This window comes from Pieris napi, chromosome 21, assembly GCF_905475465.1.
Source record: "Pieris napi chromosome 21, ilPieNapi1.2, whole genome shotgun sequence".
In the NCBI taxonomy this organism is placed as follows: Eukaryota; Metazoa; Arthropoda; class Insecta; order Lepidoptera; family Pieridae; genus Pieris; species Pieris napi.
In genome coordinates, this window is record NC_062254.1 from 9459689 (window position 1) to 9482763 (window position 23075).

Consider the following 23075-nt stretch of genomic DNA (forward strand, 5'->3'; position numbering starts at 1 on the left):
CTCTTATTTTTTTTCTCTTAATTTAATATTCTTTGTCCTGCCCTTTCTTCCATTTCAGCTAACTTTTTGTCTACACCACTGTTTTGGAAAAATACTTGAGTTTTTTTTAATTTTCATTCGTCAGGCAAATTAAAAAACTAAGTGATAAGGTTAACATCAGGTCTAAGGCCTATGCGTTAAAAACATAACTTTGAACATACGTGTCCCGCTAGTATATAATTTAAAAAATGATTTCTGGGGTAAAAAATAAATTACATATTCAAAATACATATTATTTATTTTACGATTTACATTTTATAGTTTAATTTTTGACTAACGTATTACTCTTAGCCCCAAACACTTTTAGGTGCCGTGTGTTCTTGAGGGACCTTGGGTACTTTAGGAACTTTGGGGACCTTGGGTACTTTAGGAACTTTGGGGACCTTGGGTTTCCTGGGTCTTCTGGGACCCCTCCTGGAAACATTGGAGTCTTCTGATTGTTCGCCTTCAGCAGCAGTTGAAGGACTCTAAAAGAAAAATAAAATGTTAAGGGTGTTTTTTGTATGTTTAGGTGCCGTGTGTTCTTGAGGGACCTTGGGTACTTTAGGAACTTTGGGGACCTTGGGTTTCCAGGGACTTCTGGGAGCCGTCCTCGAAACATTGGAGTCTTCTGATTGTTCGCCTTCAGCAGCAGTTGAAGGACTCTAAAAGAAAAATAAAATGTTAAGGGTGTTTTTTGTATGTTTAGGTGCCGTGTGTTCTTGAGGGACCTTGGGTACTTTAGGAACTTTGGGGACCTTGGGTTTCCAGGGACTTCTGGGAGCCGTCCTGGAAACATTGGAGTCTTCTGATTGTTCGCCTTCAGCAGCAGTTGAAGGACTCTAAAAGAAAAATAAAATGTTAAGGGTGTTTTTTGTATGTTTAGGTGCCGTGTGTTCTTGAGGGACCTTGGGTACTTTAGGAACTTTGGGGACCTTGGGTTTCCAGGGTCTTCTGGGAGCCGTCCTGGAAACATTGGAGTCTTCTGATTGTTCGCCTTCAGCAGCAGTTGAAGGAAACTAAAAGAAAAATAAAATGTTAAGGGTGTTTTTTGTATGTTTATTTAAAATTGTTCTTTCTACGTACAATATCTCACTTGTCTTATATAACAGATACTGCCTATTAGCAAATAGGCAGGAAGCTCACCTAGTTTAAGACTATGATGCATACTACCAGGATACTCACAAATGCGTGGCCAAATTTAAAAAAAAATGGTACACTTTTTCTTTTATAAATACGAGTACATGTATGTCTACGATTTATCTACTGATACGGTTTAGATGAGGCAATTAATTAATTATAGTAAATTGAAATGTATAATGAAGTAATTGGTTTAATGGAAAAACTTCGATAATCGCGCATATAAGATGTTCTGTTGCCTACTTATAATCAAACGAAATTGGCTATCATTTTATCATTCATTATACATTCTCACCCTCTAGTGCAGTCAAGAGGGTTTCACTAAGTGGAAAAAATTCAATTTAAAAAAAATAAAATAATTGTTTACAATGTTATGCCGATGTAATTTTTAATTGGAATTTGAACTCACCGGTAAATGGAGATGACCGTCATTAATTGCGAAAGCAACCTGTAACATAATTTGTTGGTTACGAACAATAGATTTCTTTTTTGCTTTGCTATTCAAGCTAAACAAAAATGATTCACAAAAGGGTAAAGATACAAGGAAGAAGTGGAAGTACCTTCTTCATTCCTTGCATCTTTGTAATTTGTCACATAGACGAAAGTTCTTAGATAGATCTAATATATTGATACGATACAAGTTTTATCTAATCGTAAATATTTAATAGAATTGCTGAAGTTGAGTAGAACGCCAGCAAAAACTATTCGACTGAGGGTCGCAGGTTTGGGGAACGCGATAGGACTCTGTGTTTTCTGGACCACAGCGGAGCTTGACGCTGTGTCCCCACGGTTGAAATGTCCCCAATGCTGAGTTGGTTACATGTTTGAGTGTTTTAGTGTTTTCTGTGCTTATTAGCTGGACGTCGTCTGCGTATGCACGTACTAAGGACATTGACTAAGGAGATTAGGATTGAGATCTGAAGAGATTAGCATAAATAATATATATATACCAGCTCACCGGGTGGAGGCGCGGGATGTTACTTTATAAAACTTTATACCTATAAGCTAAATATTTGAATTGGTTATATAGTGGACTGTATTTTTTCTTATTGATACCTAATATGATTGCTCAATAATGGACAATGGGAAAAAGAAAGAAAGGATGTCGGCACAGTACCTTCAACCTCGTGGCTTCTTCTAGTGGCTTCTTTCCTTTGTTGTACACCAATGAACAATCACTTTCACAAATTATACTTAATCAAGTTAAAGTTAATTGAATTTAAGTATAGTTAAAGTTTATAATAAAAAAGTAAATGTTTAAAAGAAAAAGGAAGCGTTGCGAGCGTGCGGCGAATAATCAACCATAACGCGGGTCATCAAAATTGTCACTAATTAATTCTTATTAGAGACTCATCGACGTGCGCGCCACCTATAGCCCGTTCCGGAACTAGTACCGTCATAGGATTGGGACAAAATAGGTGGGTGATGAGAGATGCGTCTAGGAATTATTAGGATGGGTATATGTATTGAGCAATCATTATTTAAAAATCAAAATTATTATAAAAATAACAATCCGGCGCAACCATTCCCCCGGGTTTGAAGGGTTGCCTTCAAGAAAAACTAGAAAGTAAATGAATAGCGATATGAAAAGCGATCTAAAGAAAAGTTTATTAAAGTAACTAACTTAACTAACGACTTATACAAATGTAAACTAACTAACCTAACCAATGACCTATACAAATGTAACTATTCGCTAGGTAGGGGACAGAGACGTACTACAGGACGTAGATAGGTACCTGACGCCGTGCGAACGCGGACCACACGTATAACACCGTTTGAACCAGGGAAAACTTCCTCCACTATTCCTAACGGCCAGTGGAGCGGCGGTGCATTGTCAACAATAACTATTACAACATCGCCGTTAGAAATTGGCTTAGCTGGCGTGTTCCACTTGTTCCGCATTTGGACTGCACTAGCTTGTCAACTAACTCATGACGCGAAAGCAAATGTAATCTATCTTCTTCGATTTCTCTAGCTGGTAGATACTTTAGCGGTGTTAAGTTTAAAAAGTGAGCGGGTGTTAACGCGAGAGGTTCCGATGGATCATTGGATAGCGTGCGACACAGTGGCCGCGAGTTCATCACTGCCTCGATCTGTGCAAGTACAGTGCTGAACTCCTCGAAAGTTAGAATTTGATCACCTATCACCCGGTATAAATGAGTTTTAAGGCTTTTAATATTGGTCTCCCAATTGCCACCAAAATGACTAGCAGCAGGAGTATTTAATGACCAATCAATGCGAGTTTCAGCTAATACGTGACCAAACTCAGAGTTAAAGTGTTTTGAAACTAAGAAGTCGTGTAACTCCGAAAGCGTGCGCTTTGCGCCTACGTAATTAGTGCCGTTATCTGAGTACACGCGAGCCACGGGACCACGGCGTGATAGAAAACGCTTAAAAGCTCCAAGGAAGCTAGCTGTGCTCAAATCACCTGCAACTTCTATGTGAACAGCGCGGGTGGTTAAGCACACAAAAAGACATACGTATGCCTTGAACGATCGAATTCCGCGTCCACGCGAACTACTCACTTTAAAGGGACCCGCGTAATCAGTGCCAGTATGTACGAAGGGTTTAGCGACTGGTGTAACTCGGCAGGAGCGATGATCGGCCATTTCAGGAAAATTTGGTTTAGCGCGGAGTCGAAAACAGGGTAAACATTTGTGAACCCGGCTTCGAATTAAATTTCGAGCGGACAAAATCCAATATTTTTGACGCAGTATGGACATCAATAGCTCCGGACCTGCATGGCAATTCAATTTGTGATAGTAATCCACTATAAGATTCAAAATATGACCTTTCCGAGGAAGTATGAGTGGATGCTTACTATCAAATTTTATATCGGCGTTACTCAACCGTCCTCCGACTCTAAGAAGTTTGTTCTGAAGGAATGGCTTGAGGCGCTGAAAAGCAGGGGTACATCGCTTGCCTGTACGTAAGCTAGCGAATTCGTTGAAGAAGTGGGACCGTTGAAGGTCACTCAATATTAAATTCTCAGCGTAATCTAAATCCGCTGCGATTATAGTACTACGCCGAGGCAATAATTTAACAAAACGACAGATATAAACGACAATGCGTAAAAGCTTTGACCAAGATGAAAAACGATTTGCAAGCGTAATTAAAAAACTTTTCTCAACCTTTTCACAGTCTTCAGCAGTGAAAAGAGTTACATGCTTCTTTACTTCTGGAGGCTGAGACACAGTAGATGGATTAAAATCCGTAACAGGCCAAAAACTTGGATCTGATAGAATCCATTGAGGACCGCAGAACCAAAGCGGATGATCAATGATTTGTGCGGGACTAAGGCCACGAGATAAACAATCAGCGGGGTTTTCATGGCCAGCGATGTGATAAAATGTTTGCGGTGGAAATTCATTCTGAATCTTAGAGACTCTATTAGCAACGAAAGTATCCCAACGATGGGGCGAAGAATGCACCCAACAAAGAGCTACAGTCGAGTCTGAGAATGCGAAAACACGGTCTATATTAATGCGATTGTTACAAGCATTAATTACATTAGCAATTAAGTTGCTTAAGACTAATATTGCACAAAGCTCGAGACGTGCTAGCGAAACCACCTTACGAGGTGACACTTTAGATTTAGCGCTTATCAGACTAAATGAGTTTTTGCGAAGACCTTGACTGTCTCTTACATGAAAGTACACAACTCCTCCGTAGGCCCTTTCACTTGCGTCCGCGAAGCCCACAACGGTTACAACATCACCGGACGCGATGCCAACATGTCGTGGAATTTTAATTTTTCCAAGAAGAGGAAGTTCCTCCTTAAAACGGGACCACTGTTGAATGATGTGGTCGGGTGGTATATCATCCCAATCACATTCACACAACCAAAGTTGTTTTATGAGAAGTTTTGCGTATAAGACCACTGGTGCAACAAATCCCATGACGTCCCATATCCTAGCGACACACGACAGAATAGTACGCTTTGTACATGATTCAGCGGTTGTACAGATTTTAAGACTAAAATTATCTGTTGCGGGTGACCAGCATAGTCCTAGTACCTTATGCGAATCAGAGTCATCAAACTCCTTTACAGCAGAGAGACGATGCGACGGCGTAATAGAATCCAAGACTCTTTGTGAATTGCTTGTCCATTTAACAAGATCAAATTGTCCGGCTTTCATCAAAGCGATTACTTCTGCAGCGGTGGAAATAGCCTCATCTTCGTTGTCAATGCTGTAGACAAAATCATCCATATACAAACCAGTGTTGACTGTTTGCTGTGCTCGCGGATAAGAAGCACCTTCATCCAAAACTAGTTGCTTTATGGTACGAAGAGCGTGAAACGGGCTAGACTTCAGTCCGAAACAAACGCGGTTAAATTCATAAACCTTCAAGGGTTCTTGCGGCGAAAAGCGATACAGAATGCGTTGGAACCTTCGGTCACATGGCCGAACTCCAATGCAAAGAAACATTTGACGAATGTCAGCGGAGAGAGCGATACGAAATAAGCGAAAATTAACAATAATATGAAATAAGTTTCCTTGCAGATTTTGCCCATTATATAAAATGTCATTAAGCGAGATTTTGGAACTGGACTTTGAACTACCGTCCAGGACGATGCGTAATTTAGAAGTAAGTTTATCTTCTCTTATTATACCATGGTGAGGTATTGTATATGAGGGTAAATTCCGAGTTTCTTCAGTGTCTAGAGGAGCGGGAGAAATATAACCCTTATTTAAATATTCACTAATCACGTTATCATACGCCTCCTTTAATTTAGGTGATGCCTGCATTTTACGTTCTAAACAAAGAAAGCGATTTTTAGATTTCTTAAACGAATCACCTAATGAAAATACATCCCCTTTAAATGGAAGCGCGACCATGTATCGACCATCCGTATCACGGGTAGTCGTGCTGCTATAGATATCTTCACATGCCTTATCATCTGGACTCAATAGTTGCGGGGCGCTTACTTCTTCTATCTGCCAGAATTTACGTACAGCAGCGTCAAGCGGGTCTGTAGCACAACAATATGAGACAGACGCGTGATTATCAACTAGAGCAGGAGCAGAGCCGACAATAACATAACCTAACACGGTCTCTAAAGCGAGCGGTGAGAGACAATCAGACTGACCTTGAACTTTACGAGATAAGAGAAGGTGAGGAAAGATTGATGCTCGAATCAACAAATCAATATCTCCAGGGGCAGCGTAGGTATCGTCAGCTAAAGGTAAATTATTAAAATTGGTCAACGACGAAATATCCACAGACACAGTGGGCAAGCGCTCCGTGACCTTGTCGACTACGAGGGAGTCCATGCTAAAACACACACTGAGATCAAAGCGGGAAAAGAATTTCACCGAAACCGAACTTAGAATTGGCTTAGTAGTGCCTCCAATCCCTTTAACCACTGAACATGAGGGTTTCTGGTTTGTCTCTAAACCCAACCGCTGGCATAAGCTGCGACTGGCGAAATTACTTTGCGAGGCACTGTCCAATAAAGCGCGCACGTTGTGTTCCCTACCTTGCGTATCGAAAACAACAACGCGTGCGGTAGCGAGTAACACCGTAGTAGGTGTGCGGGAAGCATTACAATTAGATAAGGAACACAATGTGACGTCATGGGGTTGCGTGGGTATCACCGAAGTTCGCCCTTTATTAGCGGTACTACCGTCAATCGGAGGCAAATAGGGCTTAAGCCTCCGCGGCGTATCCTTATCAGTTTTATTTGCACTACAGCTGTACCGTGAAACTAAGCTCTTCACGCGGCTGTAAAGCCGCTCGAATGCAATTAAACTTTTAAATTCCGGTGTCGCCTTAGGATTTAAAGATAACAAGCGATTATTATAATCATCTAAGATTTTAATAAAGTCTGAGCGTAACGTTTCAATATTACTACTCGCGTCGAGAAAGTTTTCCCTCATCAAAGGGTCACAATCCGCATCTTTAGATAGGTCAAATACCTCTTGTAAATAGATGAATATTGTATTCCGTTTTTGTTCTAATAATACGAGTTGTATATCTACAGCTAGGTCTGTAGATTCCGAAAGCTTATCACTCTTCGGCATTTTTAATTTAAAATAGCGGTAAAATTATAGTTATTCAATATAATAGAATAGAAAAGCAATTAAGAATAATTAGGTATAAAGTTTACTGAAGTGCAAATATGTTGCAGTGACCGACAAACTATGCCAAGGTCACGCGTACGTTTAACAAAGCGATGCAAGTAATGATCGAAATGTTATAAGCATAACATTACAATTGCTTAGCTAAATTATTATACTAAGCGAAAATAAGCGGAGCGTAGGTAAAAACTATAAGCTAAGAAATATATCTCGGCTCGTTTGGACCAACTTTTAATGGAGGCGCGGGATGTTACTTTATAAAACTTTATACCTATAAGCTAAATATTTGAATTGGTTATATAGTGGACTGTATTTTTTCTTATTGATACCTAATATGATTGCTCAATAATGGACAATGGGAAAAAGAAAGAAAGGATGTCGGCACAGTACCTTCAACCTCGTGGCTTCTTCTAGTGGCTTCTTTCCTTTGTTGTACACCAATGAACAATCACTTTCACAAATTATACTTAATCAAGTTAAAGTTAATTGAATTTAAGTATAGTTAAAGTTTATAATAAAAAAGTAAATGTTTAAAAGAAAAAGGAAGCGTTGCGAGCGTGCGGCGAATAATCAACCATAACGCGGGTCATCAAAATTGTCACTAATTAATTCTTATTAGAGACTCATCGACGTGCGCGCCACCTATAGCCCGTTCCGGAACTAGTACCGTCATAGGATTGGGACAAAATAGGTGGGTGATGAGAGATGCGTCTAGGAATTATTAGGATGGGTATATGTATTGAGCAATCATTATTTAAAAATCAAAATTATTATAAAAATAACAATCCGGCGCAACCACCGGGCAAACGTCGTTTTGCCATGTATATCATTTATAATAAAAAATAGGGGTTGATCGTAGAGGGGTGAAAGTTAGGGGCTGTATGTATTTTTTAATGCTGTATCAAAAAAAAAAAAAACAGAAAAAAATATTTAAAAATAAAAAAAAAATATTTAGGGGTGGACTACCCTTAACATTTAGGGGGATGAAAAATAGATGTTGTCCGATTCTCAGACATACCCAATAGGTACACAAAATTTCATGAGAATCGGTCGAGCCGTTTCGGAGTAGTATGGCAACGAAAACTGTGACACGAGAATTTTATATATTAGATAGATAAAATATTATATAAAAAAACCTTAGAAGCCGGAAAAATGTTCTGAGGCTAGAGGCGACTTAAAATATACTCACACTAAAGAGGCAAACAGCCAAAATGATGATGGTAGCAGCCCTCATGTTAATTGGTTTTCTTCGAAGATACAGAAACTGACTGTGAATAATTTCATAAAACGCTCGCGTCTTTTATACCATTTCTTTGCATTTTTTGTACTTAATTTGCTTAGAAACAATTGTTTTTAATTTTTAATTAATTGATACTATATCTTACTAAGTTATGCTACCCGGATTTCTTTAATAATTAGTAACTATTACTATAATTATTTGTGCGATAATGGATAGACTGGGGACTGACTGATTTAAACAAGTACTCGTATCAGTATTTAATTATATATATCAGTATCAGTATGTTTCCTATGAACAAACTTTAATCTTCACTAAATCGCGTTAGTAACTTTTTACTCTTAATAAACACTAGTTAAATCTGCTAGTTATAATTTGTAAAGTGTTTTTAGACAAACTGACAAACATAGAACACATTTATACTGTCTATAATATTTCAGTGTAACCCTTTGTTATTTAATTTTTTTTTTCCATATAATGTATGCCCAAATTATATAGATAATATAAATTGGTTTTATAATTACTACAACGTGCATAATTTAGCCTTGATATTTTGGCAAACAGAACTCATTTATACTGTCTATAATATTTTAGCGTAACCCTTTGTTATTTAAATATTTTTTTTTAATTTCCATTTAATGTATGCCCAAATTATATAGATAATATAAATTGGTTTTATAATTACTACCACGTGCATAAATTAGCCTTGATATTTTGTTAAAAGCCGAAGGTTAGGTATATTGTTAGCTGTGTTTGTGTATTTACATTAAATTGTTTTCTAGCGATGCCTTACGGTTTCTCACATATATCCAGTCATAGCGTTATATATTAACCCCTCTTTGTAACATGGACTATCAAACTCAAAAATATTTTTTAGTTGGAACCAGTAGTTTTTGAGGATAGCACGTTCAACCAATGAAACAAACCTCATAAAAGGGGGACAGTATCACTTGTTTTGCCCCACAAGGTGAACCTCATCAATCGGCCCGTTTATTTATAATAATTAATAATTTTATATGAATGATACCGGTGTAGTAAAGCGACATGTCAAATAAATAATAGTTAAAAAAAACTAGAACACACGCTTTTAAAACACGTTTGAATTAAATCTCTCCGTTAAAAGTGGGTCAAAATCGAGTCCGAAGGAGTCGGTTACATACATACATACATACATACATGCATACATACATACATACAGGTGAAGCTAATGTAAAGCGTGTAAAATAGAGAGGAGAGCGTAATGAATGTTCGAATCTCTCTAGAAAATTATCTATTCACTTTTTGATATTAATTTTTTCTGGCATGATTTATAAGATATTTGAAGTTTATGATTCTATTAACCATGTAGATATGTTTTCATGAAAATCTCGATAGATGACTGTTTCTAGATTATAAATTTTATATAAGCCAGTCGGTCAAGTCTAAGTTAACCATTTATACGTAGGGCAAATCAAATGAATAAAAGGTACAGTAAGAATTTGGTTAGTTTAGTTCCCGGTCTGCCTCTGGATCACCACGCCGAAATGGAGGAGCCAGAAAAACGTTGCGTTTTGACGTGATAACGTCTTTAAAATCGTTTTAGTCGGGTGACATGTTCAGAAACTTGTGTCACACCAAAACCTCACGAGCGCGATCGCAGGTATAACGAGAGAGAGACGGACCGATCTCCCGTCTCATCTCGAGCGCTGCCAGTCATTCCGTGAAACTTGTCACGCGGAATCCTCACGAGCGGAGGCTGGCATAGCGTTCGAGTGAGTGGACCGATCTTCCGTCTCTCTCACTCTAGCGGCATACAAACGAATGGAGATTTGTTATCATCATTAATTCCTTACTTCCCAAAAACTTATATCACCAATAAGACGTTATCACGTAAACATCTCGATCGTAAACCTACTTTACAAACAACCAATATTTGTTTTTTTGTCAACACAATGTTGCACAAGACTTGAGCCAAGAATGTGCACAGAGCACCTAAAGAGTGCCCAAGCGGGGAAGCAGGGGCCCATGCGTTCAAAAGAAGGGCTGGTGATCCATCCCTGCAAGCACTGGACCCGATCTCCCCTAGCTATTCCTAAAAGCGTATGGCCCGATCTGTGAAGGATACTTGCTGTGTCAAGTATCTTCACATATCAACAATAGGCGGGGAGAGGCGGACACAACCGCCGCATCGCATGTCGGGAAGCGGACAAGGCTCTGCTGTTACCGCATCCCGCCTAAGGCGATTGTTGGTGGCACCTTGGGGTTTTAGTGGGTATGCACTTTCGCAAGTCCCACATAACTCTACCGCACTAAGCAGTCGCACCGCGGTGGGGTATGCGCAATGCATTTCCCCAAGTAAAAAAAAAAAAAGAATGTGCACAGACCATTATTGATTCGCCAAAAATTTAAGTTAAAATTTTGCGATACCGTGCTACCAGGAGAGATCAGTGACACGGCAGGATACCACCGGCAGTGTTATAGCAATTTTACCGCGCTGAAAAGCAAATACAAAAAAAAATTGTCTGTAACAACGGCTGTGCCTTCAACATCTGCATCAGTTCTGGAGGCTGAATCATCAGTCAGTAGTGAACCTTTCGTTGAAAATTGTGGACAGGAGGATAAGTCTGCGAGGTATAAAAAAACTCTACTATAATGATGATGAAAAATTTCTCATTATTCGGAGTAATTTCATCGAAGTCCGTTTTTTAACTAGAATGATTTTTTGTGCAATTAATATGGGAAAAGGAGGTAGCTCTAACGTTTAATAACGAAACGTCTATAACGAAACTCGTAGGATCAATCCAGCCATTAAGATTTTTAAATACCCTATAATAGGAAAAACCCGATTTCAACTCAAGGCCAATGACGATTACGAACGCGACGAGATTTTGACGTGAATTTCAAACAGTTATACACCTAAAAATCGGTGAACAAAATGTCTGCCAAATGTTTTTTCGTATCCACGGATTGATAATGAATCGCATGGGCGCAGTGAGAACCGTGTGCAAATTACTTTGTAGAGCTTTTTTTTAACATTTTTACTACGCCGTCTGCCTCTTCAATTTTATTCGTTTCCAAGATGTTTGTGGCCATGAACCCCAGAGGTATACATGTGCAAATGATTTAATATCCCCCTTTTTTTAAGCAACTTCAATCGGCTATAACGCGAAAACGCAGCGACGTAGGACCTTAATTCACTGGACCAAATCATTTCGTGCTGACGTAAACTTCAATCTACTCACCAGCTCTCTAACTATAACATCATTTTACATATCATGGCTTGCGTACTAGATAATTTAAATTTTCCCGCCCTTATTGCCGATGACATAGATAAACGTCAAATGTCAGCTATGTTATTTTGTGGTAAGTACGGTAATCAATATCTGTAATATTCGGTTTCTATAGTTAAACAGATTAAAAATTTGAAAATCTTCAAAGCGAATTAATTTATCATTTTTCAATATAATTGGTACAATTTCCCATACCATTATAAACGCCTGGTGCCATTTAGTTCGTGAAAAAACCCGACTATCATTTGGCAATGATCGTAAAAATCGTTATCGACTACGACTATTAAACAGCATTTTAAAGACCATTTCAATTAGTCTGTGCTCTGTGATATAGAAAATGATTAATTCTTGAACATGTCTTCTAGCTCTAAGATCAAAGTACGAAATAAGTAATTTCCATTTCTCGGTAGCCTTAATCAAAATACGCACGAAAGTCATTCAAGTGTCCCTAAGAGACCTTTTACATTAAGGCGTCAGTAAATTAGGTCGAGGATAGTAACATAGTGTTCTAATTACTAAATTACACCGTCTATGTATATGTAAATTTATGTCTATAAACATGTAAATTTACATGAATTGGGTAAATAAGCAAAGTATCATACATGATGAATTCTTTAACGGGCACTAACCAAAATCACTATAGTCGTATTTTTTTTACACGAAGCCAACTGACAGTAGCTAATGTCACTTTGTAAAATAATGTTGCCATATTTAAAGTAATAGTGATACGTTCAGTTCTTGTTCAATCAGATGAATGAACAATGAGTGTGAATAGTTCATCATTTCAAACTATAAAAGAATATTATTTCTATTTAAAAATTGTATAAAAGTGCTCTGATATAAGTAAGGTACTAGTACTATGTAACTACAATCAGTTTTTTGACGGCTTATTACAATGTGCTATCACCGATCATTAATTCATGAGCTTTTTCAATCATTCACTTTGTCACAACACTGTTTTTATTTCATTAAAAACTGACAACACCGTAAACGTCAGTTGACTTCGTCTAATTAAAAACACGACTATAATCGTAGAGTTGATTTTATCTATGCTTGAATTAAAAACAATTAATATGTATTGATCCTTCACTATAATTTCAATGGTTAACTCTAATTAAAAACACAATATAATATAAATTCCTCGATACAAAAAAAACACAGTCACCTCTAACTTTTTCCCAATTTCGTTTTTATTCAATGGCGAGTATTTTGGAGCCAAAAATTTCATAAATACTGAATTACAGCACACTAGTGTAGCCAAGAGCTATTTTTAGCAATTTTATTAAATATTGTATATTTTACGAGTTATTTAAATAAAAAGCATATTTTGGCGTTTACTTCGGCGGAGGGAGACGCGCGGGTGAAATCATGAATTTTGCTAGCCTAATGCGCGCTCTTAATGAAAAACTTAGGGTTTAAAAGCGTGAAAAAATCAATTTTATAGAATACATTTTTACGTAAATATTGACATAGTGACGGGATAAGAAAAGCCTGTAATGATAAAAAAAAAGAGCTATAACATCTACTTAACTTATCTATCTTATATATCTAATATCTATATAACACTAGCTGACCTGGCTAACTTCGTTCCGCCCTACAACTTTATAATATCGTTGTTACTTTAATTTAACTTATTTTAGGATTTCATTAATGTTAAGTATTACATTAATACAACTCTTTTGCAAATACAGAAATGTTTTATTGCGAAAGAAGAATGGCAGTTTTACACATTAGGCATCTTCTCTCTAGCGTCGATATGGCGATACTGCATGTTTAGCACTTTCTGATATCCAACATCTTTTGATCAGGATCAAAGCATGGTTATGCATCTCCTCATTCACCTCAAGATCGGAATTTCTTGAACTGACACGTAAAATGATGCGTAGTTTTGTCAACAGATGGCACCATATGGTTTTTGCATTCGTAAAATTAATTAATTAATTTATTGTTATTCGATAACTTATCCGATATTTTATTGCTTATTCTGCTATTCGGGACGGAAACAAATCCAACAAATCAAAAACCATGGCAATCGGTCCAGCCGTTCTCGAGTTATAAGTGTTGTAACAAACACAACTTTCTTTTATATATATAGATATATCTTATATAACTAACTTCGAAGGAATATTTTTTTAGTAAACAGTTAACTCTTGGACGATATATTATTAGAATTATGAAAATAAGGAAGTATTTAATATATAGTACAGACACCCAGTAAATAATATTTTTTTAGTATTCGTTAACATTGGTAATAGACCACAAGCCCATGAACAAAAAAAACCTGTGAAATGACCCAACCTGAATTACGCTTAGAAGGCTGTTACTATATCTGAAAATAGCTCTGAGCACTATGCCGTCATTTCTGAGCGGTACATGTGAGTACGTGAGTGAATGGACTTTCTCATGTACAATGGGGGAATTTCGACTAATTATTAATGTACGGCTTTGTTATAAGTGTATAGATGATTAAAAATAAATGTCGAAAAACCTAGTGCCGTACAAAAGTGATGGTGCCGGAAGTCGGTGCAAATTTTTAATTCGACGACAGTTGCAGAAGCAATATAGGTCATTTATTACTGTACGGCATTTGTGTGATTCCTTTTGGACACATATACAGATACTTTGACCGTAAACGCCGTACATATTTCCAGCGGAGCGGTCGAAAGCCAAGGGTCGGAACCCTACCCCTACACCCATATACCCTAAGGTCATTGTAAAATGTACGGCAACATGTTCAAAATATTATTTAACACGGACAATAATGTTTTATAATTATGCCGTCCAAATATTATAGTTAATATTTGTGTAATTAAATATTTATCGAAATTTCAGGATTTACCAAGTTCTTACTGCTGTAAGATCAGAGAATAATGTACGGCAACTTGTTTTTTTACATAATGTTACTAAATATTACCGTTGTACATTATAGCCGTTATTTATACTTAACAAATAAAAATATTATGATAAAAAATATATGAAATTTGCGAAATTTAGATGACTTTTCAAATGCTCCTAGAGTAATATGGGGAGTAATATTTTCAAAGATTATTGTTATTTTATATGTAACAAATATAAATAAACAAAAAAAACCAGATGCCGTACATTTTACTCCAGATTATTCTTTACAGCTGATAAAAACTTCGACGACGTTTGAGGTGTCCCTTAAGGTCATTAATAACTGTACATATCTGAGTATACTACCATAAGGCTGTAAAGTATATTTACAGCCTTATCGTACCAGCAGAGAGAGGTAAAGGAAAAATATTTTTAACAAAAATATATATAATACAGGGCGTCCCAAAGTTATGAGACATGAAGGGAAAGTACCTTAAATATCGCAGATAGGGTATTTTACTAAAAGAAGACTTTATGTTATTTATAAAAGTTAGTAATTCTGCATTCAAAGATTTTTTAAAAACTACTTACCTCGTCTGGAAATCGAACCGGCTTAAATTAAAAAAAAAACACCCCTACTTTTATGATGCCAATCGAAAGAATGGCCAAAACCTAATAACTTTTCTAAAGTAACAGACTCGTAGGGGATTTTTTTAGGCCGAATACGATAGATAATGTTTTCAATTTGATTAAAAAGATATACATTCACGCTGTCCCTTTCTTTTAAAATACTAGGTAACTTAAGAAGAGTTATTAGTTTTTGGCCATTCTTTCGATTGGCATCATAAAAGTAGGGGTGTTTTTTTTTACATTTAAGTCAGTTCGATTCCCAGACGAGGCAAGTAATTTGAAAAAAATCTTTGAATGCAGAATAAATAACTTTTAAAAATAACATAAAGTCTTCTTTTAGTAAAAAACCCTATCTACGATATTTAAGGTACTTTCCCTTCATTTCCCATAACTTTGGGACGCCCTGTATTGGTAGGCGGTGGTAGCGGACTATCGAAAGTGTACGGCATTTATCTTTTATTGAAGATTGTCTAAAGTATTAATAACCTGTGTTATTGCCGTACAGATAAAAGTCACCGGAAAATGACTCTTTTCTGAGAAAAGTAATTTACCCCATACACCTATGTGTTCCACAAAAAATGTACGGCATGCTGGAAAATGTTATCTATTTGTGAAGTACTCTCAAGATCATTTAATTTTATGTTGATTCATATCATCATCACCTATATGCTAATCAGACATATGTTGCGACCCTTGGCTTTCGACCGCTCCGCTGGGAATATGTACGGCGTTTACGGGTAAAGTATCTGTATATGTGTCCAAAAGGAATCACACAAATGCCGTACAGTAATAAATGACCTATATTGCTTCTGCAACTGTCGTCGAATTAAAAATTTGCACCGACTTCCGGCACCATCACTTTTGTACGGCACTAGGTTTTTCGACATTTATTTTTAATCATCTATACACTTATAACAAAGCCGTACATTAATAATTAGTCGAAATTCCCCCATTGTACCTGAGAAAGTCCATGCACTCACGTACTCACATGTACCGCTCAGAAATGACGGCATAGTGCTCAGAGCTATTTTCAGATATAGTAACAGCCTTCTAAGCGTAATTCACGTTGGGTCATTTCACAGGTATTTTTTGTTCATGGGCTTGTGGTCTATAAATAACAACTAAATTTAACTTTATATAATATATATATATAATAAGTTCTAAGATATATTTAGTTTTAAGACTTCAAAAAAAGGAATTTGAATACAAAACGATACAAATTAGTTGTGCAGTTTACTTCAGAGCCATAGAAAAACTATTCAACACCTTTTATAACAGAATAAAATTTAAATGAAGCCAACGAGTTGGAATTCTAAACAAGATTTGATTGTCAGTTTGATAGATAGTTTTACACTGCACTGAAACTGAATAAAGGAAGATATTCACGCACTGAAAATCTCTAGTTTTATTTATAGCTGGAATGAAAAATTTATAGGCGACTTCGAAAATGAATATAGAATTTGGTTTCATATTTCTTAATAGATTATGGAACTTACCTCTTTTGAAAAGGGCACCTAAGGACATTTTCGTTCTAAGGTCGATTTCAGTTTTAATCAAATTTAATTACCATTATACATTTATATTAGTGTATATTATACACGTGAAGTGAATTCTGGCGCGTGAATAAATTTTTGATTAATTATTTTTAATTTTTTAAATAAATGAAGTTACAAATGTAAAATCCTAATACAAAGTATGCGCTCTTGCCAAAGCCACAGATGCATTCTGGGCATACTTTCCATGATGTTTTTAATAACGTTTTGAGGAATACGTTCCACCACTCTTCTGCAATGACTTTATTTAGCTCCCTAATGTTTTGTGGAGTGATATCAACTTATCAATATACACAAAGGGAGGGCAAAAGTATTTTAAACACTGACATAAATTTTGATTTAAAATTATTTATTTATTTACACTTCGTTGCATTACAATATAAAAATTTAACATAATTAAATATAAAGGAGGGCAACTGGCGGCCTTATCGCTTTCGAGCGATCTCTTTCAGGCAAGCACTGTGAGATTTTTTTTTTATTAAATTACATGAGGTAGGGGAGAAGTGGGAAACTACATATTACATATAGTTATTAAGAAAAAAAAGAAAGGAACAAAAAACAAACTAAACTAATAAAGGATCCATGAAAAATAAAAAGTAAAACGCGCACATGAATCATAATAATTTAATTTAAGATCAGTCTCACGACAGTTAGTAGTTTGTAGTAAAGTTAGGGATACGATGTGGACAGGTAATGTTTGTACAGAAGAAATTTAAAGGAAGATAGAGAAGGAGCTAAGCGAATAGGGACTGGAAGTGAATTCCATAGCCTAACTGCAGAGACCTTAAAGGACTCGCCAATAATGGAGGAGTTATGAGATGGGATTTGAAGGATATAGTTTTCGGAAGAGCGTAAGCTATAGTTATGGTCGTACTTTCTTAGACCAAATACAAGCCTCTTTCGATATTGTTGTTTGAAAAAATGAAAATCTTTTCTATTAGGATTTATCCATCAATCCATTCATTCAATCACATCCTGTTGTTCATTAGTTTTATTGGTGTCCATTTGTTTTCTCGGTATTCATGTTAGCAGAGGCATTAATTCGTGATATGTAGGTAATAAGATTTATATGTCGACTGAGCCCATTTCATGAGTTAATATCTCATTTAGTTTAGTTTCGGCGAATGCTTAAGGGTCATAGTATTTAGAATAATTAATTTAGTGTCTGTTTAGTTAAAATAAGTAATTAAAAAATATGTTAATACTTTTTGATACATAATATAACTAATACATTACAAGACGGCCTACATCCAATCTAGTGAAGTGTAAAAATTTATTTATTTATTTATAACAACACTCCTGCCCTAACAGGCGACCCCAAATTGACAAGAGTGAACAAAAGCTTACAGACGAAACCAAAAAAAAAGTTAACATACAAAATCAATCAAGAAAAACAAAATTACATAATAAAAAAATAAAAGAAATGAACTAATCACTATAGGCACTAACAAATAAAGTTTTGCCAGTTCACTCAACGGAGAATGAAAAATGTCCGTTAACCTATGCAGTTCATTAACTAAACCAATACACCGAATCATATGTGCCCTTTTCAGAAGGTAAGTCCTAGCCGTGGGCACATGGAGTAACGGTGGACGATGTCGCTTTCTGATGTATCCATCAAAATAATGTCACTAGCTACTAATGTGAATAATTTTAGTAAAATCTTTTCAAAAATCGTATATCCCATATGCAAAGGATTAGAGGCCTCTACCCAAGAGGCCATATCAAGAGGCGACTAACATTTAACTACCAATACTACTAACAACATTTGAATAGTAAATTAAGGGTATGGAAATAAAACAGGGCTATATTGCTAATTAAAGATTTAAGTTGTCGCCAGGTATATAGTACCGATGACCCCAGAGCTGGTGCTTTCCTCGCTCAACGAATAAGTATCGCAATACAGCGAGGAAATGCTGCCAGCGTTAAAGGTACACTGCCACAGGGACCAAACTTTTTAAATTTGTTTAAATTTATAATAAAACAATTTTTTACCGGATTGAAATTTGGTTTCTGCCAAAACCCTCCCATCTTTTAGTCGATACCAACTCCGGGAAAACAAATACAGACAATACAACTTTTTCTACAGCTGTGACAATTTTTGACATATTCAACACCTTTTGTCTTCAGTCACCGTGACCACGCACGCTGTAAAGCACGCGAAACGTCGGTTAAATTTAAAATTATGAAAAATAATTGTAAATACATAACTTCAATCCGGTAAAAAATTGTTTTATTATAAATGTGTGAAAGTTATGTCAATAAAAGACAATACTTAATTTAAATTTTCTTTTTATTAATATCTAATTATTTTTATTGTTACTATGTAAGTTAAGAAGTTGGTCTTTATTATTATTATTTATTTATATATGTTATTTTTTAAAAATAATATATACAATAATTGGACTCAATACTAAATCAAGAATTAGTTAATTAAGTTCATTTGTAACACAAGGTTATTAAAGTACATTTTGATATTAAATTTTCCTGTCCCACTTTCGGCGGAATCGGCTTAGCAACGTCTTTTGACGTTCTCATATTGAAGTCATTCTGGCAAAATTTGATAATATACAATTGATGAATGCTGGCATTGAGCGAGTGATTCTAATATTTGATATTTAATTGAAGTGAAACTTCTTTATCGGGGTTGGAAAAAAATTTAGTGTAACATTTTTTTGTTACGCGTCACATTTTTCCGTTACGCGCCATATTTTGAAGTGAAACTTGTTTATCGACGTATGGGAGAAATTTTGTAGCAGGTTACGCACCATGTTGCTTTTTGAAGTCCAACTTCTTTATCGGCGTTGGTAAAAAATTTACACACATTTGTCACATTTTTCGGTTACGCGCCATCTTTTTCTTGTCCCTAGGTACCACGGTTGATCCGAAGAGATTCGAAGCCATTAGTAACAAAAATATATAATAACGATAACAATGATAGTAATACTAATAATTCTATTACAATTAATGAAATTCTGTTATAATCATACATAGTAGTTAAGTAAAATACATAGTAGTACAGTAATAAGTTAAAATGAAATAATTGTATTTGTATTCATGTCTATGATAATAAAAGCCTTTTGTTAAACTTTATCTAATTTAACTTTATTTAACCAATTTCTGTAAATTTGCATAATATAGTAGATCATTTTTCGAAAAATAAGGTCATAAAGAAGTTTCACTTCTTACGTGAGTACACCTAGTACACACACACATTTTTTTTTGTAATGGTGGTATTGCTCGTGGGGATGTGACACGCACGTATTTTTAGGTATGAGCATTGTGTATACAAAACTAGCTTGTATCGAACAAACCCATAATTTCCCTCCGTTCCGAACAACGTGTTTTAGCAAAAACTCACCGATATCCAGATCGAGCATTCTGATAAAAGTAACCTTAAACTAAAGTAAACTATAAGTGCTTGCCACATTAAATTTTTTATTTTAAGTTAATATATCGGTGTGCTGAGTGTTGGCAAGCTTTTATAAAAATATATATACAATTTTTTCCTCCCAAAACAATGTATTCATTATATTAAAAAAAATAACATACGCGATTTTGCGGACACTCTTTTTGCGTGTGTGATCCTCGAGAATTGTAATATTTATGTACCGATTTTTACACAGTGGCGAACTCAATAGTAATTTTGTCTATGGACTTATTTCGGCTGATCTTTAAGTTGGCGCCTGGTAGATAGTACCGGTGACCCCAGAGCTGGTGCTTTCCTCACTCAACGAATAAGTATCGCAATACAGTAGAGGACATGGTGCATTAAAGATACACTGCCACAGGGAACATTCTTTTTTAGTTTTATTATCCAAATGTTATAGCGACTGGGATCACCAGAATTAATTTACAAGGACAGATCTCGGAGAACGTCTGCCGATCTTTATTTATTTAGATATATCTTTATTCTTATTTTATGTTGTCTTTGGCAAAAGAGAGGCAATTAATTTTTGATAGTCTTTAATTTGATATATTTTATATAAGTGGGCAAACGCGCAGAAGGCTCATCTGATGTTAAGGGACACAGCGACCTCGCAAGTGCGTTGCAGGCCTTTTTAAAAAAAAAATCCTTAGTTCTAAGTCAATTTTTTTTCTAATTTTGTAACGAGTCCGTGCATATGTCGTGTTTACTTATTATTGAAGTTCTAGTGTAATATTTTCTCTACAGAGCAGTGTTGGCATATTGGTTTCAGCGTGCGACTCTCATTCCTGAGGTCGTAGGTTCGATCCCTGGCTATGCATCAATGGACTTTCTATGTGGGCATTGAAAATTTGCTCGAGTCGACGGCGTGTGTTTCCGATAATTTAAACACGTTTGAAGCTAGAAGTCAACGGGCTTTAATCGTTTAAGACATGAACTAACATAAAATTAGGTGAAGTGGGGTTGCATCGCTAGACTAACCAAAAAACTTACTTGAATTATCTAAGGGTTCTTAAATCTAAGTGACTCTACTATTATATTGGACATTATCGGATACGAGAATGTTATGCAACAATTTATGAGTGTATAAAAAATTAAAGTGCTCATTTATAGTAATAATAATAAAGCCCGTTTTATTTCCAATCATGACAAAAACAAATTATAATACACAGCTTAGATTATTTAAAATTTGTATACATTTTTTTTTGCTTTTGTTTGTTATTCTATATTCTAACTTCCTTAAGTACCTACCGTCGATCGGAAAGGCCTCTTCCAGCTTTTTCCAACTGACTCTGTCTATGGCTCTCTTTCTCCATTCGTTTCCTGCTACCGCTTCTGTTTCTTCTATCCACCTTTTTTTCGGGCGACATCTTCTCCTTCTTCCTCTTGGTCCTCATTAATTAAAGTAATCATTTATTACTAGCAAAATTTATTGTCTTCAAGTGTGAAATGATTGTTATCATTTGCGCTTCTAATTATTAACTTACATAATATATATGTAACCATATTTATTTATTTACACTTTGTTACCATAATATACAAAATTATACATATAAAAAACAAAAAAAGCAGGTTACATAAGTTATTAGGCAACGGGCGGCCTTATCGCTAACAAGCGATTTCTTCCAGGTAACCCTAATATGGAACAATATAAAAAAGAAACACCTACAGCGGGTAAAGTAAAAGAAGTGCATAATTAATTAACAAAAAGAAACTCAAAAAACGTAAATGAAATAAAGTAAAATCTAAAGAAACAATATAAATGATAATATGTATAAACAAAAATGTAAAATCAAATCCAAACGTTAATTGAGTCACAATTAATATATATATATAATTAAGTAGTAAGCTAATTACGAGGCAGAAGAAAAATGTTCAAAAAGAAGGTTTTTAAATAAATTTAAAGACAGCTCGTCTGATATCAATTGGTAAGGAATTTCATAGCAGGATACTTTGCATAGTAAAGGAGGAGTGAAAGAATTAAGTTTATGAGTAGGAGTTTCAAGAATTAGGTTGTCTAAGGAACTCAATTCAAAACTACCGCCAAAGAGGAACATAAAATTTTGGTTTAAGTAATTATACTAATATAAGGCAACATACGTAGTAACTGTATGTATATTTTTATTGCCTCATAAATTAATAGATAGTAAACAGAAACAAACAATATCTTTTTATATTTAAAAATTGAAACAAAGTCTGAGCGAAGACGCAAGCTCAATATAAAAGCTTTATTATTTCTTCATTACGCGAACGTTATCCAACATATTCCGTATCTGATGGAAGAAAAACCAATTTGCTGTACTCGTAGTTTGAAAGAGCGATCGTTTTCTAGTTTCAAAGTCAATTGACCATCGCTAGCGTTCAGTTGGAGGGCCCTCGACTCTAGCCTCATACGTTTTATCGCCTGCTAAACGATACGTATTCGAAAATATACTCTATTTCATTTATACGTTTGTTAAAATGATATTTTCGTGAGTTTATTCTGAAGTTCTCTTTCTGATTAATTAAACTAATTTAAGTTCAAGTGCACAGGCGCTTCTTAACGAGACCTGAACCTGATGTTAAGTGATATCACCGCTCATGGTCCAGAGGACTCGCGAGTGCGTTGCCGGTTTTTAAAAAGTTGGCGCCTGGTAGATAGTACCTGCCCCAGAGCTGGTGCTTTCTTTGCTCAAAGAATATCGCAATACAGCATGCTGCCAGCATTAAAGGTACACTGCCACGGGACCAAACATATTAAATTTGCTTAAATTTTCTATTTATCAATTTTGAATAATTATTTTATTACATTAGAATATATAAAAGTCACCGCGTCGATTACTACCATAGTATACTTTAATCAACTAACATGCTTCAAACTTGAAGCTTGAACTTCAAGCAAGC

At 35.6% G+C, this 23075-nt stretch overlaps 1 protein-coding gene across 2 annotated transcripts; it reads right to left on the bottom strand.

The window, feature by feature from the left end:
- Window positions 1-258: 258 nt before the first annotated feature.
- On the bottom strand, window positions 259-8511 carry LOC125060402 (IgA FC receptor-like). Of its 2 annotated transcripts, none has more exons than XR_007118853.1 (5): window positions 8431-8511; window positions 1568-1606; window positions 954-1037; window positions 600-860; window positions 259-506 (listed from the first exon to the last, which is right to left on the bottom strand). XR_007118853.1 is itself a non-coding variant. In XM_047665290.1 (5 exons), the coding sequence occupies exons 1-5, from the start codon at window positions 8473-8475 to the stop codon at window positions 327-329; spliced, it is 432 nt and encodes a 143-aa protein (XP_047521246.1). In that variant the 5' UTR covers window positions 8476-8505; the 3' UTR covers window positions 259-326. The 2 variants fall into 2 exon arrangements, 1 of the variants encoding a protein (XP_047521246.1); XM_047665290.1 differs by having other exon boundaries at window positions 777-860; window positions 8431-8505.
- Window positions 8512-23075: the final 14564 nt, after the last annotated feature.